Source organism: Festucalex cinctus, chromosome 21 (genome assembly GCF_051991245.1).
Source record: "Festucalex cinctus isolate MCC-2025b chromosome 21, RoL_Fcin_1.0, whole genome shotgun sequence".
Classification (NCBI taxonomy): Eukaryota; Metazoa; Chordata; class Actinopteri; order Syngnathiformes; family Syngnathidae; genus Festucalex; species Festucalex cinctus.
Window position 1 is genome coordinate 6,228,705 of NC_135431.1, and position 17,073 is coordinate 6,245,777.

At 38.0% G+C, this 17,073-nt stretch overlaps 1 protein-coding gene and 1 long non-coding RNA gene across 6 annotated transcripts in view; one reads left to right on the plus strand and one right to left on the minus strand.

Moving 5' to 3' along the window:
- The window catches only part of pnocb (prepronociceptin b), a 29,490-nt gene that overhangs the window by 5,795 nt on the left and 6,622 nt on the right, over positions 1-17,073 (plus strand). For 2 of the 4 annotated variants that reach the window (XM_077510760.1, XM_077510761.1), the window contains 2 exons: positions 354-450; positions 16,598-16,831. In XM_077510760.1, coding sequence (XP_077366886.1) covers positions 16,691-16,831 — 141 coding nt within the window. In that variant the 5' untranslated portion in view covers positions 354-450; positions 16,598-16,690. Of the gene's footprint in view, positions 1-353; positions 451-2,170; positions 2,339-10,945; positions 10,978-16,597; positions 16,832-17,073 lie in introns of those variants that run through there. The other 2 variants (XM_077510759.1, XM_077510762.1) reach the window with 2 other exon arrangements.
- The window catches only part of LOC144010432 (uncharacterized), a 28,754-nt gene that overhangs the window by 4,354 nt on the left and 7,327 nt on the right, over positions 1-17,073 (minus strand). Inside the window, exon 3 of one of the 2 annotated variants that reach the window (XR_013281208.1) lies at positions 15,816-16,789. The exons of the other annotated variant lie outside the window; for it this stretch is intronic. This is a non-coding gene — a long non-coding RNA (uncharacterized LOC144010432). Of the gene's footprint in view, positions 1-15,815; positions 16,790-17,073 lie in introns of those variants that run through there. 2 annotated transcript variants of the gene reach the window in all.

Here is a 17,073-nt window from a genome sequence, read left to right on the forward strand (position 1 = left end):
CAAAAAGGCAATCCAGATTTTCATCACATTTTTTATTGATTATTCTTTTGCCTTTTTCAAGTTGTTTCTGTGACAACAGTGTGTGAATGGACTGCTTGGGGCTATGGTAAAGGTAATTACAGCCTGTGAAACACCTGTGTTTTTTTTTTTTCCTAAGGGGGAAATGAAGGAGTCTATTTGGGGAGAGATGTTTATTTGTTCTAGTCATACTTGCAAAGTCTCCTGTTTTCCTAAGACTCCTTTATTTTGATGCCCTCTACCAGTGTCCTCCTGGCATCACATTTCTCTCTTATCTTGCCCATGTTTAAGGTTTGCTGCTTGTAATTGTGGGTGTTTTATTTTCACCTGTAAAGCGACACAGTTGCACCAGATTCGTCACAAGATCAAGAGAGGAGAAACCGCTCCGATTCTGACCGTCAGACGAGAGAAGACGAGGGTGTAGAAGTGAAGGTAAGGGGCGGGCATGCCTATTGCAAGATTTGCTCTGGTGACTTCTCTGTTGGAGGGGGGCATACTAATGTCATGTAGCGAGCGCAAAGTGGAGATGAGAAACAAGCTGATGTAGTGGACATGCTTTCAGAGGGAACATCAAGTGCTGTTTTATGTTCTGAAACGGAGAGCAAAACATTCAATTTGCATTCTGTGATGTGGTAAATTAGTCTGTAAACAACATCTGAATCATAAACTACATCACTGATCAGCAGTGTAATGTCATGAAATTATTATTTTTTTAACTTAAATTTGCTTTCTCACGGTGAACAATTTTGAAAGTGATTACTGATATTTGAAGTTGTATTACATTTTCTGTTTGTGTAAAAATAATAGGGCTGGGTATCGATTCTAATTTCCTCAATCAATTCGATTTCAATTCACAAGAGTTCAGTTCGATTCTATTTTGATTTGATTCACTTCAATTCTATCTGATATTGATTAATTGTGAACACCAATTCTTCTTGAATATCAAGTACATAATTAAAAACTCCACAAACATTAATTTAAATTCCAAATTAAACTGTGCGGAGGCAGTAACTTGTTCTATGATTTTGTTTGTTCATGATAGTAACACATGTTATAATCACTTAAATTTAAATAATTTGTCGGATTATTACCACTGTCTCTCTGTGCAACTCTCTTTGTTTCTCATCGAGTCAAGTTTGTTCCACACCTCTCGATGTGAAAAATAGTTAAAATCTTATTTGTGTCTGCGCTTTGGGATCCAACCTCCAGCTCATGACAAACATAATCCTATTTTTACATGTTTACCACTGCACCACTCATTTACCAAACCGCAAGTTATAGCCGACTTGTTTTACTTATTTCATTTTGGTGATTTTGTTATATCTTACCATGCAGAATGTCTTTCAGGAATTAATTTCATGTTTGATTTTGGGTTAGGCATTCTAGAGAGACCCAACAATTTGTATCCAAGCATTTTCCATAATAGGTTCCTTTTGGATTAAAAAGAAAACAATATCAGTCATTTATTTTCCTAACATTATACACAATGGAGCTCATGGCTAAATGTGTCCGTCCTACAATTCACCATTTTGCTATGCTAAAATGGCTGCTTTCAACAAGGTTATGAAAGGAAGTGGGGGCCTAATAGTTTTGAACCAAATGAGCAACATTGAGGGGAAAAGAGCGCGACAGAGCTCATATAACGTTATGTACCAGAGGTAACTAATATAATGTTCTTAATAGCCTCCATTCAAAGTTCGCTTGGCAGTGCACTTGGTTTCCTAAATGTCCTTCATGAGTCACCTGCCATCTTCAGACCTGGCCTGGCTGCATATGCGCTAACCATTGACTCTGCTCTATTAACTGCCATTCATAAAACACACAATTGCCATATGTGGTGTGCCATTTGCGCCAACAAATTGGTGTCCATGTTTTGTCCAATCTCTTTATATTTTACATCTGTTTTTAATGTAATGATGTGACTGTGAGGCGGTATTGTTTCCCCTCAACTTTGATGCCGGGTTTTATGGCATATTTTTAGAGTTCCATTAGTTGCTCAATGAAGACGAAACGCGATGGCGTAGGCACTGCTGGCTACGTCAGCACGGGCCATGCCGGGTGTGCGTGTATGTGTGTGTGTGTGTCTACCCGGTTGGTACGTAACAGATTGGGGGAATCACCCCACTCTCACTATGATGATGTTTGAGGGGGAGGAGGTTTGGTGCTGAGCCAGGAGGGAAGGGGTGTGCCTTTATAAGAAGCCTCAGAGGAGGTATGTGTTCAGTTGAAACCCTTAGCCTAAGGATACAAGCTGAGATTACAAACTCCCTTCCAGCCACTCAAGAAGCACGCTGAGAATATCGCTACATCACAGATAAAGGTAGGAAAGTTCTTTTTTTTACCCTTTGTTGTAAGACTTTTTAAAGATGGTGTGTCAAAAAAACTTTCTACATCTTGGTGTCTGCTGCTTGTGATTGTTGTGGATAATCGATCTCAGTGGGATGTTGTTGTCAACGGATAATCACCTTTTTAATGTTTTCACCGTTCGTTGGTGTAAAGCTTTCTCTGGATTTTGTCCTCGGAGATGATTCTTTAAATAACCATCTACACCTGTGTACCATTGTGTTGTTTTTCCCACTACTTCATTTGTCTCCCTGTTGCTCTTTCGGTGCCATATTCACCCTCAGCAGCACCCACACCGCAACTGATTACTACTTAATTAACAAGATAGCCCCACGCTGTGCTGAGATGGCACTTAGCAGCACTTTGTAGATGAACTTGAAACCAACTGTAGTAACTGTTACACAAAAAAAAGTGAAGGAGTGGTATTGACTAGATTTCCTTGATCAATTATAGCAAATATTATCAATTAATTATAAATCACATTTAGGATTGCATCAAAGGAAAGTATTTTTGTATTTAGAAACTGAGACCGACTCAACAGTGCCTCTGCTGGTGACAGCAAACAGTGCACTCTAGTGCCTCATCGCTTGAAAATGACATTAATCAACAATCATTTCAACAACAAAATTCTTAATGAGCAATCCATCTGCACATTGATTATTTTGCTCAAGGAGTTTGTACGATAGAAACGGAAAGGAATGATGATTGGCTAATTATGGTAATATAAAGCTACACTTTGGAAACATTTTATCTACAAGCGCGTTCTACAATAATGAAATGCTGCTAGAGTACTGTGTTTGCAATATGTTAACAGTCATAAGGATTCATGAAGAACTGCCAATTATGATGACATAAAAACACATCGGAAAATCCATTGAGCGTATATGCAAAATCTAACACAGGCATTATTGCAGAATTACGAGTTATGGTAATATTGCACTATATTTTGGCAACGTTCCCCCAGTAAGTAGTGTGTAGTGACACACGGAAAGTAATAACGAAATTCCAATTATGATAATACAAAATTACATTTGGAAACATTTCTCCACAATGCAGTTTCTACAATGTAATATACAGTTTTCGTAAGCGGCTTTACTCTTTTGACTGGTGCTTAAGTATTGTGTGGAATATTTGACAACATAAGACAAAGGAAACCTTGAAAGCATTCTGCAGGAGACTATCTCCTTCCAACATAAAAAAACAAACAAAAAAAAGCTCAAGAAGGGAATCAGTCAAATGCTGTTATTATGCTAAGCGCATGGCAATGATGATTTTAATGATAATGGTAATGAATGTGCATAATCTTGGGCCATTATCAGTGAAGACGTTAGTCGGGCAGACGAGGGAGAAAATGGGTGGTTAATGTGGCGTTCACAGATAAATGACTCTGCAGCGTGGAATTGTTTCATGAGGGATGAAGCGTGTTTACAGGACATACTGGATATGAAGAAGCCTTTTGGACATATGCAAAATGTATCTGTCACGTCAAAGCTTGTGCTGTGAAAATAATTATGCTCTGGGATCTTAAAGGGAAGTCCACCACAAAAAAAAATAAAAAATCTTGACGATAATGTGTTCTATGCAGTCAAAATATGAGTTATGAAGCAAAATACAGCCGTTTTAATCCATCTCAAGGGGCGGCCATTTTGCCACTTGCTGTCGACTGAAGATGACATCACAGGTGCTCAGGGCTCAGGCAACGACCAATCACAGCTCACCTGTTTCCTGAAGCTGAGCTGTAATTGGTTGTTACCTGACACCTGAGCAACTGTGATGTAATTTTCACGACAACAGGTGGCAAAATGGCCACCTTCTGGGCCTGCATAGAACATATTATTGTCAAGAAATTTTGGGGGGGGTTGACTTTCCCTTTCAGGAAATCTGGTGTATTAGATTCTGTTGTCAGTATTGTCAGTGGAAATCTGTTCTCAATTGCCTTACCTGATTAAAGAAAGAGAAAATAAAATAAATGTAAAAAATATTAGGGATGGGTTAACTTTATGGAAAGTGGAAAAAAAAAACATCTGTTTTGTTGCTCATTTAGAAAAGTTTCATTACAAGTGTGCATCCCTCGCCCCTCCCCGTCTTGCTGGACCATTTTCCATCTTTTTTCACCCTCATTCCCCACCATTGTAAAAGTCCAAAGTGGCCGATTGCTTTCCTCTGGCTGCGTGTCCAATGGATTTGTGCAAGTGTCAACCCAGCTTAACAGCAAGCGAATCAATGGTGAAACCATGTCAGCTGCCTAACGCTCTGCAGGATTTCTGCAATACGGTCACGCTGCGGACATTGGAGTATTGTCACTGGCACATTGTCACGTATCTGAAAACCCGCCCGCCTTGTCGTAGCTTCATGTTTCGCACTACAGACTCACCTGTACGTCTCTTTGTTCCCTCCTGGTCATAGCGGCGTATTATTTTGAGGCCATTAACACGGCGTCATGGGGGCTAAACGAGACGGGTGTTATTAGTGTGTGACTTCCAGTTTGTCCCCAACTATGAAGGACATATATACTCCTGGGAATGAGATATCAACTATTTAATCAGCAAGGTGAAGCTAAAATCTCATTAAGGACAATTGAGTACAATACTAATGATATGCTCAGTTGAACTAATGGGAGTGCTAAACACAAAACAAGTCGGAATATAATATCTCCGCCTTAATTTAGTGCCGTTGAGTGCTAGTGTGTTATCGCCTATTTATCTAAAGCTGTGGTTTATTGTATTTCAGCTCAATTTGTTTCGTCTGTGATTAGCACAGGAGATAAGATGTTGCGGCGACCAGTACTGTGATCCTTCCTGCTGATATGGAGTCACATAAATTAAAATACGACGTCTCACTATTGCATAGCAATTCACAAATTTCTTAATAGGTGGCTATTAACGCATTCACTCCCAGACCAGCAAAAAAAATGCATAATTTGACGTCTTTTTCCGTCAATGGCAGTGAATGAGTTAATAGTTTGATCATGACGCCAGCTCTTTTTTCATCATAATTAGTTCTGCATCTGAGTGACAATAAGATGATGTGAGTGCTGCAACAGGCCAGGTAAGTACAAATAATTGTGTGGGGCGCACACATCTAAATTGGATTAAGAGCATTCTCTCAGATTAAGCATTTCAGCATCCTTCCTGAGAGGAAGGTCAGCTACAAGTGCATGTTTTCCGCTACCGCACGCACGCCGTTTATCTGTGGCTGCACAGGCTGGATTACGGCGCTGTGTGAGGTCATCCTGTAGTTTGGTGTCTTTTTGATCAGTGTTTACATGGCCACACGGTGTGTATTGAATGATAGTTGCTTTAACAGAATCATTTTAATGAGAAATATGTCATTGACAAAAATGTCCTTTTCTGCTCCGGCACTGTCAACATCGTTATCACTGTGTTCACAGGTGAATCATGGATTATTCTTCAAGTGCTTTGAGTACTTTGAAGGTCAAAAAGTAACATAGCCATTATTGCAGGTGATCACGCTGCATTATTTGGCCTATATGTGTTGCGGGGAATTTGGTGTGCTCATTAGTCGACTTGTGGCTGTTTTAATGGTACGTCGTGTGATTTCTTTATTATTTTAATCCCTTCATGCTATGTTATCAACTTTTCCCCATTCATTTTCAATGGGACAGTCACTGAACTTTTTCTGAAGTGTCACTTTCCACGCCCACTTCGAAACATATAACTTAGCATCATTACCAGGTGTCTGATACTGCTTGGTGGCATAGTTGGTAAAGTGCATTGTCCAGTAACCAGGAGGTCATAATTTAATAATTTATCTCTCAATTTACTTCATAAGCATACCACATGCGGTAACACTTTATAATAACTACCCGTCATAACTAGTTAATAGACCATTAGTAAACTGTTAATTAATGAGTTATTAATGACTTATTAAATGTTTGTTAACTGTTTGTTAAGGTTTTAAAATGATGTCTATAAATAGTAAAAATGTTATTATTAAACTGTTAGTTATTGAGCTCTAAATGACTTGCTAACTGTATAGTAATTATTCATAACTATATTTTATAAATTAATAATACATCGTTAACAAGCTATTAGAAAATTACTTACTAATGACTTGTTAAGTATTACTTCATAGTTTGTATAGGTTATTGGGACGTTATTATAAAGTTGCCACTATTCCTCATTTATTACGTGTTAGTAAATGTGGAGTAGTTGCAACTTTAGAATAACGTCCCAATAACATAAATAGAGTAATAACTAATATTTAAGTAGTAGATTAACTCACTTCTTTACAGCAGTTGTTAAATAGTTTGTTAACCATCTACTAATACTATACCAGTGAAACTTTGTAGAGGAGCACATGAGTGGAAAAAGTTCAATGGTACGGAAAATTGATATTTAGGCATGGTAAGGCATAGTAATTTTATATTTTAAATTTCACCTTCAAATTCTGTACTTTCAACTTGTTCCACCTGTTTGTTGTTGACAAAGTTTCATAGGTATTAGTAGATGGTTAACATCTACTATGTAAAGAATTAGCTAATATATAAGTTAAATATTAGTAAGTAGCTAATTTATACTATTGGGATATTATCGTAAAGTTGCAACTGTTCCTCATTTAATAACAGTTAATAAATGAGGAATAGCTACCACTTTAGAATAACGTCCTAATAACAGATATAAACTATTAACTGATACTTAACAAGTCATTAGTAAGTAATTTACTAATAGTTTGTTAACTTAGTCTTACTAATTTATAATATATAGTTACAAATGATTAATATACAGTTAACAAGTCATTTATAACTCAATAACTAACAGTTTAATAATGACATATTAACTGTTTATAGTCATAAGTATAAATCCTTAACAAACAGTTAACAAACATTTAATAAGTCATTAACAACTCATTAATTAACAATCAACTAATGATAACTTATAACGGATAGTTATTATAAAGTGTTACCCTAGTTTTAAATGACTTTGTTCATTCTTTTTAAATATAATTTCAAATTTATAGGTGACTTTTTTTTTTCATCGCTCAAAAGCTATTTGGCCCCTGGTAAGCAAATCACAATTAAATCCCAAAAGAAACGCTTCTGAAGAAGATAGTTTGCTAGCCTATACGCGCGATCTGAATTATATTTAAAACAAACACCTCATCTTAAAATAGTGTATGAAAATGATGCCGATATCTACAGCCCTGATGTGTTGATGCTGTAAATCACATTAAACAGGTAAATAAATATTCTAATGGTTGGCTGGTTATCATTTTGCAAATATACAGTACATTGTTAAGTGAAACGGGCCTTTCTAATTCAAGTTGACAGCTGATGATGCGCTCCACTCATGATAAATTAATGATGGAACATAAATGAAATTTTGTGTTCCCTGTAGCAGTTTGTCCATTCCCTAAATGCAACACGCTGTTTTTTAATACATAAATGTAAAAAAATAAATAAAATAAAAAAATGACATACTGTGTGCAATTTTATTCCATGGCCATTGTTGTTTTTATTTTATTTTTTTATGATAGATGGACAAAATGGCTCTTTGAGCAGAAGGTTGCTGACCACCGATCTAGAAGTATTTTGACAATGACTGAGTTTCCATGATTTTTACCCTTTATACACTACCATAAGATATATAAAACAATGAAGCTGAAATTCAAATGTAGATTTTAAGATGTAATCCAGAGGTTTTACAAAAATATGGTGTGACTTTACCCAGTGGGAGTAGTGTGCATTCAGGACAGAAATTTCAAATTGAAGTCTTTTCAAGCAAGCAATAATTGACGTGTGATTGAAAGAGAGCATGTGTCAGGACTCGGAGGGTGGACTGATGAATCATCACAGTGCAAGCTTATAACAAACACTTCAAGTAGAAAGATTAGCAGTACAATAAAGAAAGTGAAGTATTGCAACGCCCCAACGTTTCAAAATAGATAGTGGCCAGTTGCCAGGGTTTGGCCTGGTTTTGATATACTGTCAAACCTTTGAATGAGACGTCTGTTGTGTTCTGAGGTTGGATCCCAAAGCGCAGACACAAATAAGATTTTAACTATTTGTTCACATCGAGAGGCGTGGAACAAACTTGACTAGACGAGAAACCTCGAGGGTTACACAGAGGAACAGAGGTAATAATCCGACAAAAATATACACTTCTCAGACAGGCTTATATAGCCAGCGAATCGATCTGATTCGTCGTGGCTGGACATGTGGGTAACAGGACTGACATGGAATTACCTGATTGGCTGTTGACTAGAAGAGATTAAACATTCCTGACATCACATAGCTTTTGACATAACTTTGTGTTTTACCAGTTGAAACTAGATGCTGGTTACATCAGTTCAAAACAGACACTTGGCCACACGGTCATGACCCAAACATAACCCTTGCATGGCCCTAGTCACAACCCTTGCATGACCCTAGTCATAACAGTAAGCATGACCCTAGTCATGACAGTATAAGCATAACCCTTGCATGACCCTAGTCATAACAGTAAGCATAACCCTTGTATGACCCTAGTCATGACAGGATAAGCATAACCCTTGCATGACCCTAGTCATAACAGTAAGCATAACCCTTGCATGACCCTAGTCATAACAGTAAGCATAACCCTTGTATGACCCTAGTCATGACAGTATAAGCATAACCCTTTCATGACTCTAGTCATAACAGTAAGCATGACCCTAGTCATGACAACATCCATCCATCCTCTTTCTATGGGGATATATGCCACGGAAGAGGCGAGACTGTTTTTGCACATCAGTTTGGTTCCGGTTCGGTTTGCGACGTGTGGGCTGCGTCAAAAATACTTGTGCTTCTGACTTTGTGCCCCTCGATTGCGCGTTCGCAACCCGGACCGGAACCAAACTGATGTGCAAAATCACGTCCCGCCTCTTCCATGGCATATACCCCATACCGCTGGCATCTAATCACACCTGACCATGGGCAAGAGGCTGCTACACTCTGGACCTGGATGGAGGAAAATGAAAGAGTCTCACAAAGAAAAGACAGCATGAAACTGAACCCCAACTCAGCACAAGGTTATAACGGTCACCATAATGGAAAAGGATGAAACAACAAGTCACCAACATGGCTTTCCAGTCCATGATGGCCCTGTAATGATCACCAGAATCACATCGACCTTGTGTGTCCAAACTGTTTCTAGGTGTTTTACAGAGAATGTTGCAGCTGCTCGAATAGATATGCCGTGATCAGATGGCAAACTGGTGAGAAGTATTTTTCCTGTGAGGGCAATAGGTTTTATATCCCACAGAGGTAATAGAGCGATTTGGCACTGTGGGACATCTCTCATGTGGTTGCCAACAAATTTCCATTCGTTTTTTGTATTTTTTTTTATACAACTTGTCGTCATTGGGTTGAGGGGTGAACTAGACCCGCTGGCTTTGGGTGAGAGGCGGGACTGGACTGATCGTCGGTCAAACACATGGCACATTTAGATCATTCATTCTCACTTATACATCTACGGATAATTCAGTCTTCAATGTGGCCAACATGCATGTTTTTTTTTTGTTTTTTTTTTCATATGTGCTTGATTCATTGTAAAAATACTGAAGTATTGAGTAACTGGAGAGTAAATTGTGATTTATTTGTTTTTCATACACTGCATAAATGTCAAATGCACAAAAAATATTGCCCAACAGTAACAGTTTTTTTTATAAAGCAACATAAACTAAGGCAAATTCAGCTTGGTTAGTGCTTGCTTAGTTTTTGTAAGCTTAAATATAGACATTTATAGGCAGACGCAAATAACAGTGAGTTATGTGATTTAAGTCCGGTGGATACTGTAAATATAAGTAATAAAATAATATAAGAAAAAGCAGCAAGCGGAATGTACAGTAGCGCAATCTAATGAGTAATTATTTATCAGGTTTAGACTACTTTATTGATCACTAAAAGGGCAATTCCCCCAGTCACAAACTGTCCAAAGAAACACGAAAAAAAACAGTGACCACCAGGGGGAGAAATAACAGGAAGCCTGGCGGGAAGAAGAAAAAAAAAAGAAGAAGAAATGATGGCTAAAAACAAGGCTCAAGTGCTGCCCCTATAAAGTGGAGCACAGTATGAACCTGGAAAATTCCCAACGAGAACAAATTCATTACATTACCAAAAAAACAAACAAACAAACAAAATACAGTCCTGAATCAGTATTTTGATCGCAGTTTTTGTCTTTCGCTCCTCTTCTTTCACACATTAAACCAATCTTGACTGGCGTATTATCTCAAAACAACGCATTTTGATCAAGCGGCCACAGAATGTACGGCGATAAAACACTAATGAATCTCCTCGGGTTATAAGGAATTAATCGAGTAACGTTTATGACCCGTGAGATGTAATAGGCAGAACGGGAATTTTAGTCGTTTCCCCCACCTAAAAAAGTAACCACATCTTCTAGAAATAGCCGGGAACCTTTGCAATATGTCAATAGAAATGAGCGATCCCGGCCATTAATTCATAGGTGCAGGAATGGAGAAGAAGACGTGGTGCAACATGAGCGTCTAAGTGGATGCAAACTAGAGAGCAAGAAGGTAACAAAGAAAGAGACACGGAGACACCTCTAGCTTATCTGTGCATTAGCAGACTCCTTTGTGCCTTTCAGTTGCATGCCGGCGACTAATGGACGAGATAGAGTGAGTCACAGCACCAAGCTTTTTCTTCTCTTGTCCCCTTTCTCCCATTCATGTCACCTTGCACACCCTCCACCCATTCTCACCCTTCATCACAGCTGCTGATGCTAATTTCGATCACTATTAGCTTTATTAATAACTTGTACAGCCCTGCTCAGACCCTACTCTCGAAAAGTTCCACATGCAAACATATCCCATTAGGCTACCTTTTAAAGAAATGCTTGGAACATACTTTGTACTTGTGTATTTTTAGGCTTAGACAAGGGATGTACTCAGGAAAAGCAAAGTAAAAGCACCACAGCAGTGGTCCTTGTATGAATGCTCTGATTGATTTCTGTTTTCAAAGGTAAAACAACAATTTCAGGGTCTTCGTTAACACTAATGGAAGCACAAAACAAGCGTGGATGTTGTGTGTTGTTTTGAGTCGGGGTAAAAGCATTAAGGTGATGGAAGGACTATTTTGGAGAGCAGAAGGACATCCGCCTCTTTGCTGTGGTCCATTTTCATTTTTTATTTCTGTGCCTTTCATTTAGAAGGAAAAGCTTGCCTTATTAGTGAGTGTTGATCTTTTTATTTTATTTTATTTTGTTTACTTCCATAATGCAACTATGCCAGTAATGAGCTCCTCAGCTCTTGGCAATACACAGTACTTGGTCTTGGTGCCTTGAGAGGAAATTACTGTGTAGTGGACACACAACAACAGCTAGCAGTACGCTAGCTAGCTGATATCTATCTATCTATCTATCTATCTATCTATCTATCTATCTATTTATCTATCTATCTGCTAGCTAGCTAACTATCTATCTGCCGTCTTGCTAGCTAGCTAACTGTGGCTACCTGTCTGTCAGTCTCTCTGCCATCGCTAACATCAAGCACAAAATAGTGTGTTGTGGGTTGATGGCTCTGTCAGCCAAACAATGGGGGGAAAAAATCAATTTGAAGTACTGTCCAGCTCTAGGAAATGTTACAAGATATGGAAAAGCTGTCACAGCTGTCAGAAGGCCTTCAACACATCAAAAAGTGAGGGAAAGCGTTTGCTAATAAAAACCAAGAACCAAGGTTACGTCTAAAGAATTGCTGTTTTGCTGTAATTTCTGCTGCAAAAAGGCTTTTTGGGAAACAGCAAATGTGCAGACTTGTCATAACAACTATCTATTAAATGTTGCTATTCATGTAATGGGCTTGTCCAAAGTTATGCATGGAACTCTGAGGAGTTGCAGAGCAAGCATCTTGTAAATGACAGGTCATGACCATTTCAGATGGGAGGAAAATGTCTTGTGATGTGACAAATGCTTTAATTTTTTTCCCCCCTGGGAAACGAATCGCATTTGGGTGTTCAAATTGGATCCTCAACCCAATACTGTAGATAAAAAGTAATGTCGCCGTCAACACATGCTTAAAAAAAATCTGGATTAATACAATTTTGAAATGAATATTAATAAAACACATTAGTCCTACTACAATATTTTGGAGTGTGTCATCTTCCGTAAGAATATTAGTTCAGTGGTCAAACGATTAGTATGTGATTTATAATTTTTGTTAGAGTTTATCCTAAAGGTTTACCAAACATGTCTTGGAATTGTCCAAAATGTCTGTCAGACGATAAATTCATTGATGACTGATATCCTATTATAGTTTGTTTGTTTGTTTGTTTGTTTTGTTTTGTTTTAATGGCATTGAGCATCAGAAATTATTAAACCAGACAAGGGTTCGGATTCGTCATGCTTCCAAGTCTCTTGTCAATGTACCACAACAGCACGTCAAATTGGCTCACTGGCTGACCGAATTATAATCAGTTATCCAGTGACTCACGTAAACTGCTCAAGTTGCACCATGCAGCTCACCTGCAAACCTTATAAAGACAAGCCCTATAGATTGTTGATGGATCTTTTAATTTTTTTTTCACAGCGGTTAGAAATTCATTTACTCCAGGGGAAGATCATTAACTTCATCAAGGACACTATTGATTGACTCTTTAATGGACTTCCTCTTTACAATAATGCTATAAAATTAAAACAGGGATGCTTTCTCCTCTGAGAGACTTCATTTCTTGGTTGTAACAGAGTAGATGGTGGTTTATGTCACAATAAGATGTATGCATTTGTTAGTTGCATGGGATTTTTCAGATAGGCTTTATTAGTTAGATTTTTGCGGGGCTTGTTGTTCTGAAATTTTGGATTTATGAGCAACATATTTTTTGTTTTGTTCACTTGTTTTTTAGTTGTCGTGTTTTCCATGTGTGGTCTTTTGTCAACGTCTGTGTCATTAAGTTTTATTGTGTCCACCTGTGCTTGTCAACCCGGTCCCTTGTGTCATCCAATCAGCTCTCTCAGCCATGTGTATCTTGTCCAGGTGTCTCGTTTGTTTGTATTTAGTTCTCTGCTTTCTTTCAGTTCTACTACTTTTAGTCGGTTCATTGTCCTTCTCATGTCTTGTAAGCTGTTGCTGTTTCTTTGGTGTTTTTTTACCTTGTTTTGGTGCTTATTTCATTTGGGTTTTTTCTTTAGTTTGTGTTTTTTCAATAACCGTAGTATTTTGTTTGTCTTTTTGTTAAATTAAATTACTTTTTTGAGATCACACCTGCACACCTCAGCCTTGTTTCCCTGCATTTGGGTCCACATGCACACAGACCTGTGACAGGCATATATCTGGGTATCAAGTTATTGATTTATAGTCTTCATTCAATTTACCCAATTTGCATGTTTTGAAGTGTAACAGGAAAACTTTCACAAAACCAGCATACCATAAGCTGAGAAGGGAATACCGCAAACTCCACACGGAGATGAGATTGAAATCCAGAATCTTTAATTGTGCGGCAGACCAAACTAAAACCTATAAGGAGAAAGTCTCTTATCTTTCTTTTAAATTAAAGCACAACCCTGATGACCTGAAATACGAATAATTCTTGCAAATAACTACACCACAGTCAAAACAACAACAATGAAGACGGTGCACGGCTTTGTTTATTGATAATGTGGACAAGTGTATAAAAGCTGTCTTTGTATTGCGAAACGCATTCAAGCTCGGCACCAGCATGAATACCGAGCTGGGTCACCGATTTGCTCATTAACTCGATCAGAGAGGACCACTTAAAGGGAGAACGCGGCAGTATAAAATGGACTCAGTCAGCAGGCAGGTGGTGAACATTCCAAACATTTCAGTAGGCCAAACAGACATCTCCCTGATGATTTCCCATAAAGCCGTGCATGTGTATTTCTAAATGCACTGCAGCCTCTTTCACATGCTATTGACGGCGTGTAATGCGACTACATGAGAATGGTCACAGTGAGCTACTCTCTTTTTATTAATTTTTTTAATTTGAATATGCGCCCCAGTGAATCCATCAATATTCCGCCCACTCAGTTGCTTGTCAACGATTTTCACTCACTCTCGATATGATGCACTGAGTGCAATATTATTGAGCAGGAGTCTTCGCAGGAGCTTTTAAGACATTTACAAGTGGCAATTAAACTACACTGCTGTCCATGTTGTAATTTTTTTTTCTTCGTAAACTAATAATTGGCATGGACTCATTTTAGATTTTGACAGTATAACCGTGAACCGCAGAAAAAAATGTAATTAAATTTGGGTAAATAAAAACAGCATTTTCCCTCGAAGAACACAATCAATTTCATTTTTAACAAAGTATAAAATCATTACAAAAGAAATTAGTATTTATGGTGAGCTACTTTTAAAACAGACTCGTAGGCTTCTCATATTGCCCTTGGGGCAAACTAGTGCCTGTTGGCACTTTTTTTCCCCCTTTTTTTTTTTTTTTTAACTCTTTGACTGGCAAACGTTATCCAAAAAAAAAACCCAACAGTGCCAACAGATTTGGAGCATTTTCACTAATCTTTCAAAGCAAACAAAATATTGTGCGGTATGACAACATAAATATGGTGGATACCATATGAAAGATTGGATTCCATTCTTTCATGAGAAAAAAAAGTATGTTTCTACCTTATTCTGTTCTTTAGTAATCACCATTTGAAATTAGGTCATTTGAGTGACATAAGCGAAAATACAACAATATTAAGAGGAAAACAAGCATTTTGTGAAAAGATAAATTTTTTTGCACAACAGTGACTTTGACACGAATATTTTTTGTTTAGTGACAAGGCAGCGCTGCACAGGACGTTGGGCTGCCCCAAAAACATAATAAAGGTAAATTAACGCTTTTGGCGGCATTCATTTGGATTTTAGAATACGTCATTAAACGTCTTTGGCGGTCAAAGAGTTAATGAGAATGCACATGATCAAAGCAAAAAGCATCTGTTTGCAGTGTCTTGTATTGTTCCCTCCTCCTCTGTTATGCGTTGAAAAGGGGGGGGGGGGGGGGAATCAAATGGAGGTGTTTCAATTCAAAGAAGTGGCTCGTTTACTCAACTCCAGCCATCATATTGTTCTGCTTAGACGTCCCCTCAAATGAGGGGAAAAAAAGAGCTCATAACAGGTGACAGCCAGTCTTTGCCATTATTGAAACTTTGACTTTTTAAACCAGATTAAACTGTCAAGCCGGTTATCAGCCCAAGCCTAATTCATAATTGAACCCCACAAATGAATAAATGTGTTCCCTGGAGGACAATGTTCTTTGTGGAAATGATTTTTTTTTAAAGGGAATTAATGTTCTAAATGAATGGTTGATTACAACAAATATGCTCAAAGTTACACAACAAAAATCGGTATTAAAATTTTGGTGTTACATTTTTCAGAGTTGATTTCAAGCCCCAAAAGTGTATTTTTTTCTCTGAGTCATTTGACAGTTAACTTAAAAAAATAAATAATAACATTATTATTAGTATTACTATTATTATTATTATTCATGTGTGCACAAAAGTATGTGGTGGATGCAACAGACATAAATTCAATATATCCCAATGTAAATTCATGGCTGTGCATATGTCAGTTGGCATTTCATGAAACCGGAAGGAACAGAAAACAAAAATATTCTAAAACCCCACCGTAGTGAAGAACTATACAGTCAAATATGTCACTATTCCCTCAGGACTGGTTAACAGTGGCTGAGCATTTAGCATCTGTTTGTTTAAAACACGCTCATAGGCATAATAAAATGGGAAAACTACTGTGCTTACAGACAAAAAAAGCACCCAAAGCTCAACATTTACTGAGCATAGCAGGCGCATGTGGTTTATCTTGTTTGTGATCCATAAACCAACAAGCCAGGCAGCTGTGTATGAGCAAAAGCAATTTAGAATGATCTGAGTGGCTTTTGTTTTTCCTGTAACCTGTTATATTAGAAGGTACGGGGGCCACCCACATGATAGATGGGGTCTGAGGCCAGTGTGGCATTCACACATTTGTCTATTTTTCCTTCTTTTTTTTTTTTTAAACCCATCTTATATTTTGACAAGTTACTAGCTGTTTTTTTAACCAATTTTTATATAGGAATGTATGACTTCGATTCAAGCATGCTGCTTCATGTGCGCTATTTTTGTATTCATTGCTCTCTCTGTTTATCATACAAACACTATCCAATTCCTGGTGTTGGCTGGACATTCTCCCACCACCAACGCTTGGACATAACAAAAAAAAAAAAATCATGCTAATAATCCCTTGAAACAGGAACTGATGCAATCCTGTGTAACTGTTATATTTTTCATAGGCTTGACCCTATCGAGCGGTTGTTGGCCCTTCTTCTTGACTCCCCCGCCTGCTGGGCTCCTGTTTGTTCCTTCCTATCTGGGTGTGCAGAGCCATGAAGATCTCTCTGTGGTGCCTGCTGGTTCTGCTTCCATGTTTCTTCACCCCTGGACAAGGTGACTGCCAGGGGGAGTGTATGGCCTGTGGGCTGCTCCTGCAGCAACAGCAGCAACTGCATCAAGCCTTCGATACTATGGTATGTGTTGTGTGGTGGTTATTTTAGTTCATGAAAAACATTTTCGTGAACGGAAGAAAGAAAAACGGATATATAAGTGAAACTACATTAAAAGTTTACATAACTAAAACTATGGTTAAGCGAAAACGGCCGTTTCCGTCCTTGGTAATTAATTCAATAAATGAGCTGATATGTGATCATCTCATCAGCAAGCTCTGCATAAGCCTGATAACGATCCTGTTGATTGGAATCAGCTTGTGTTG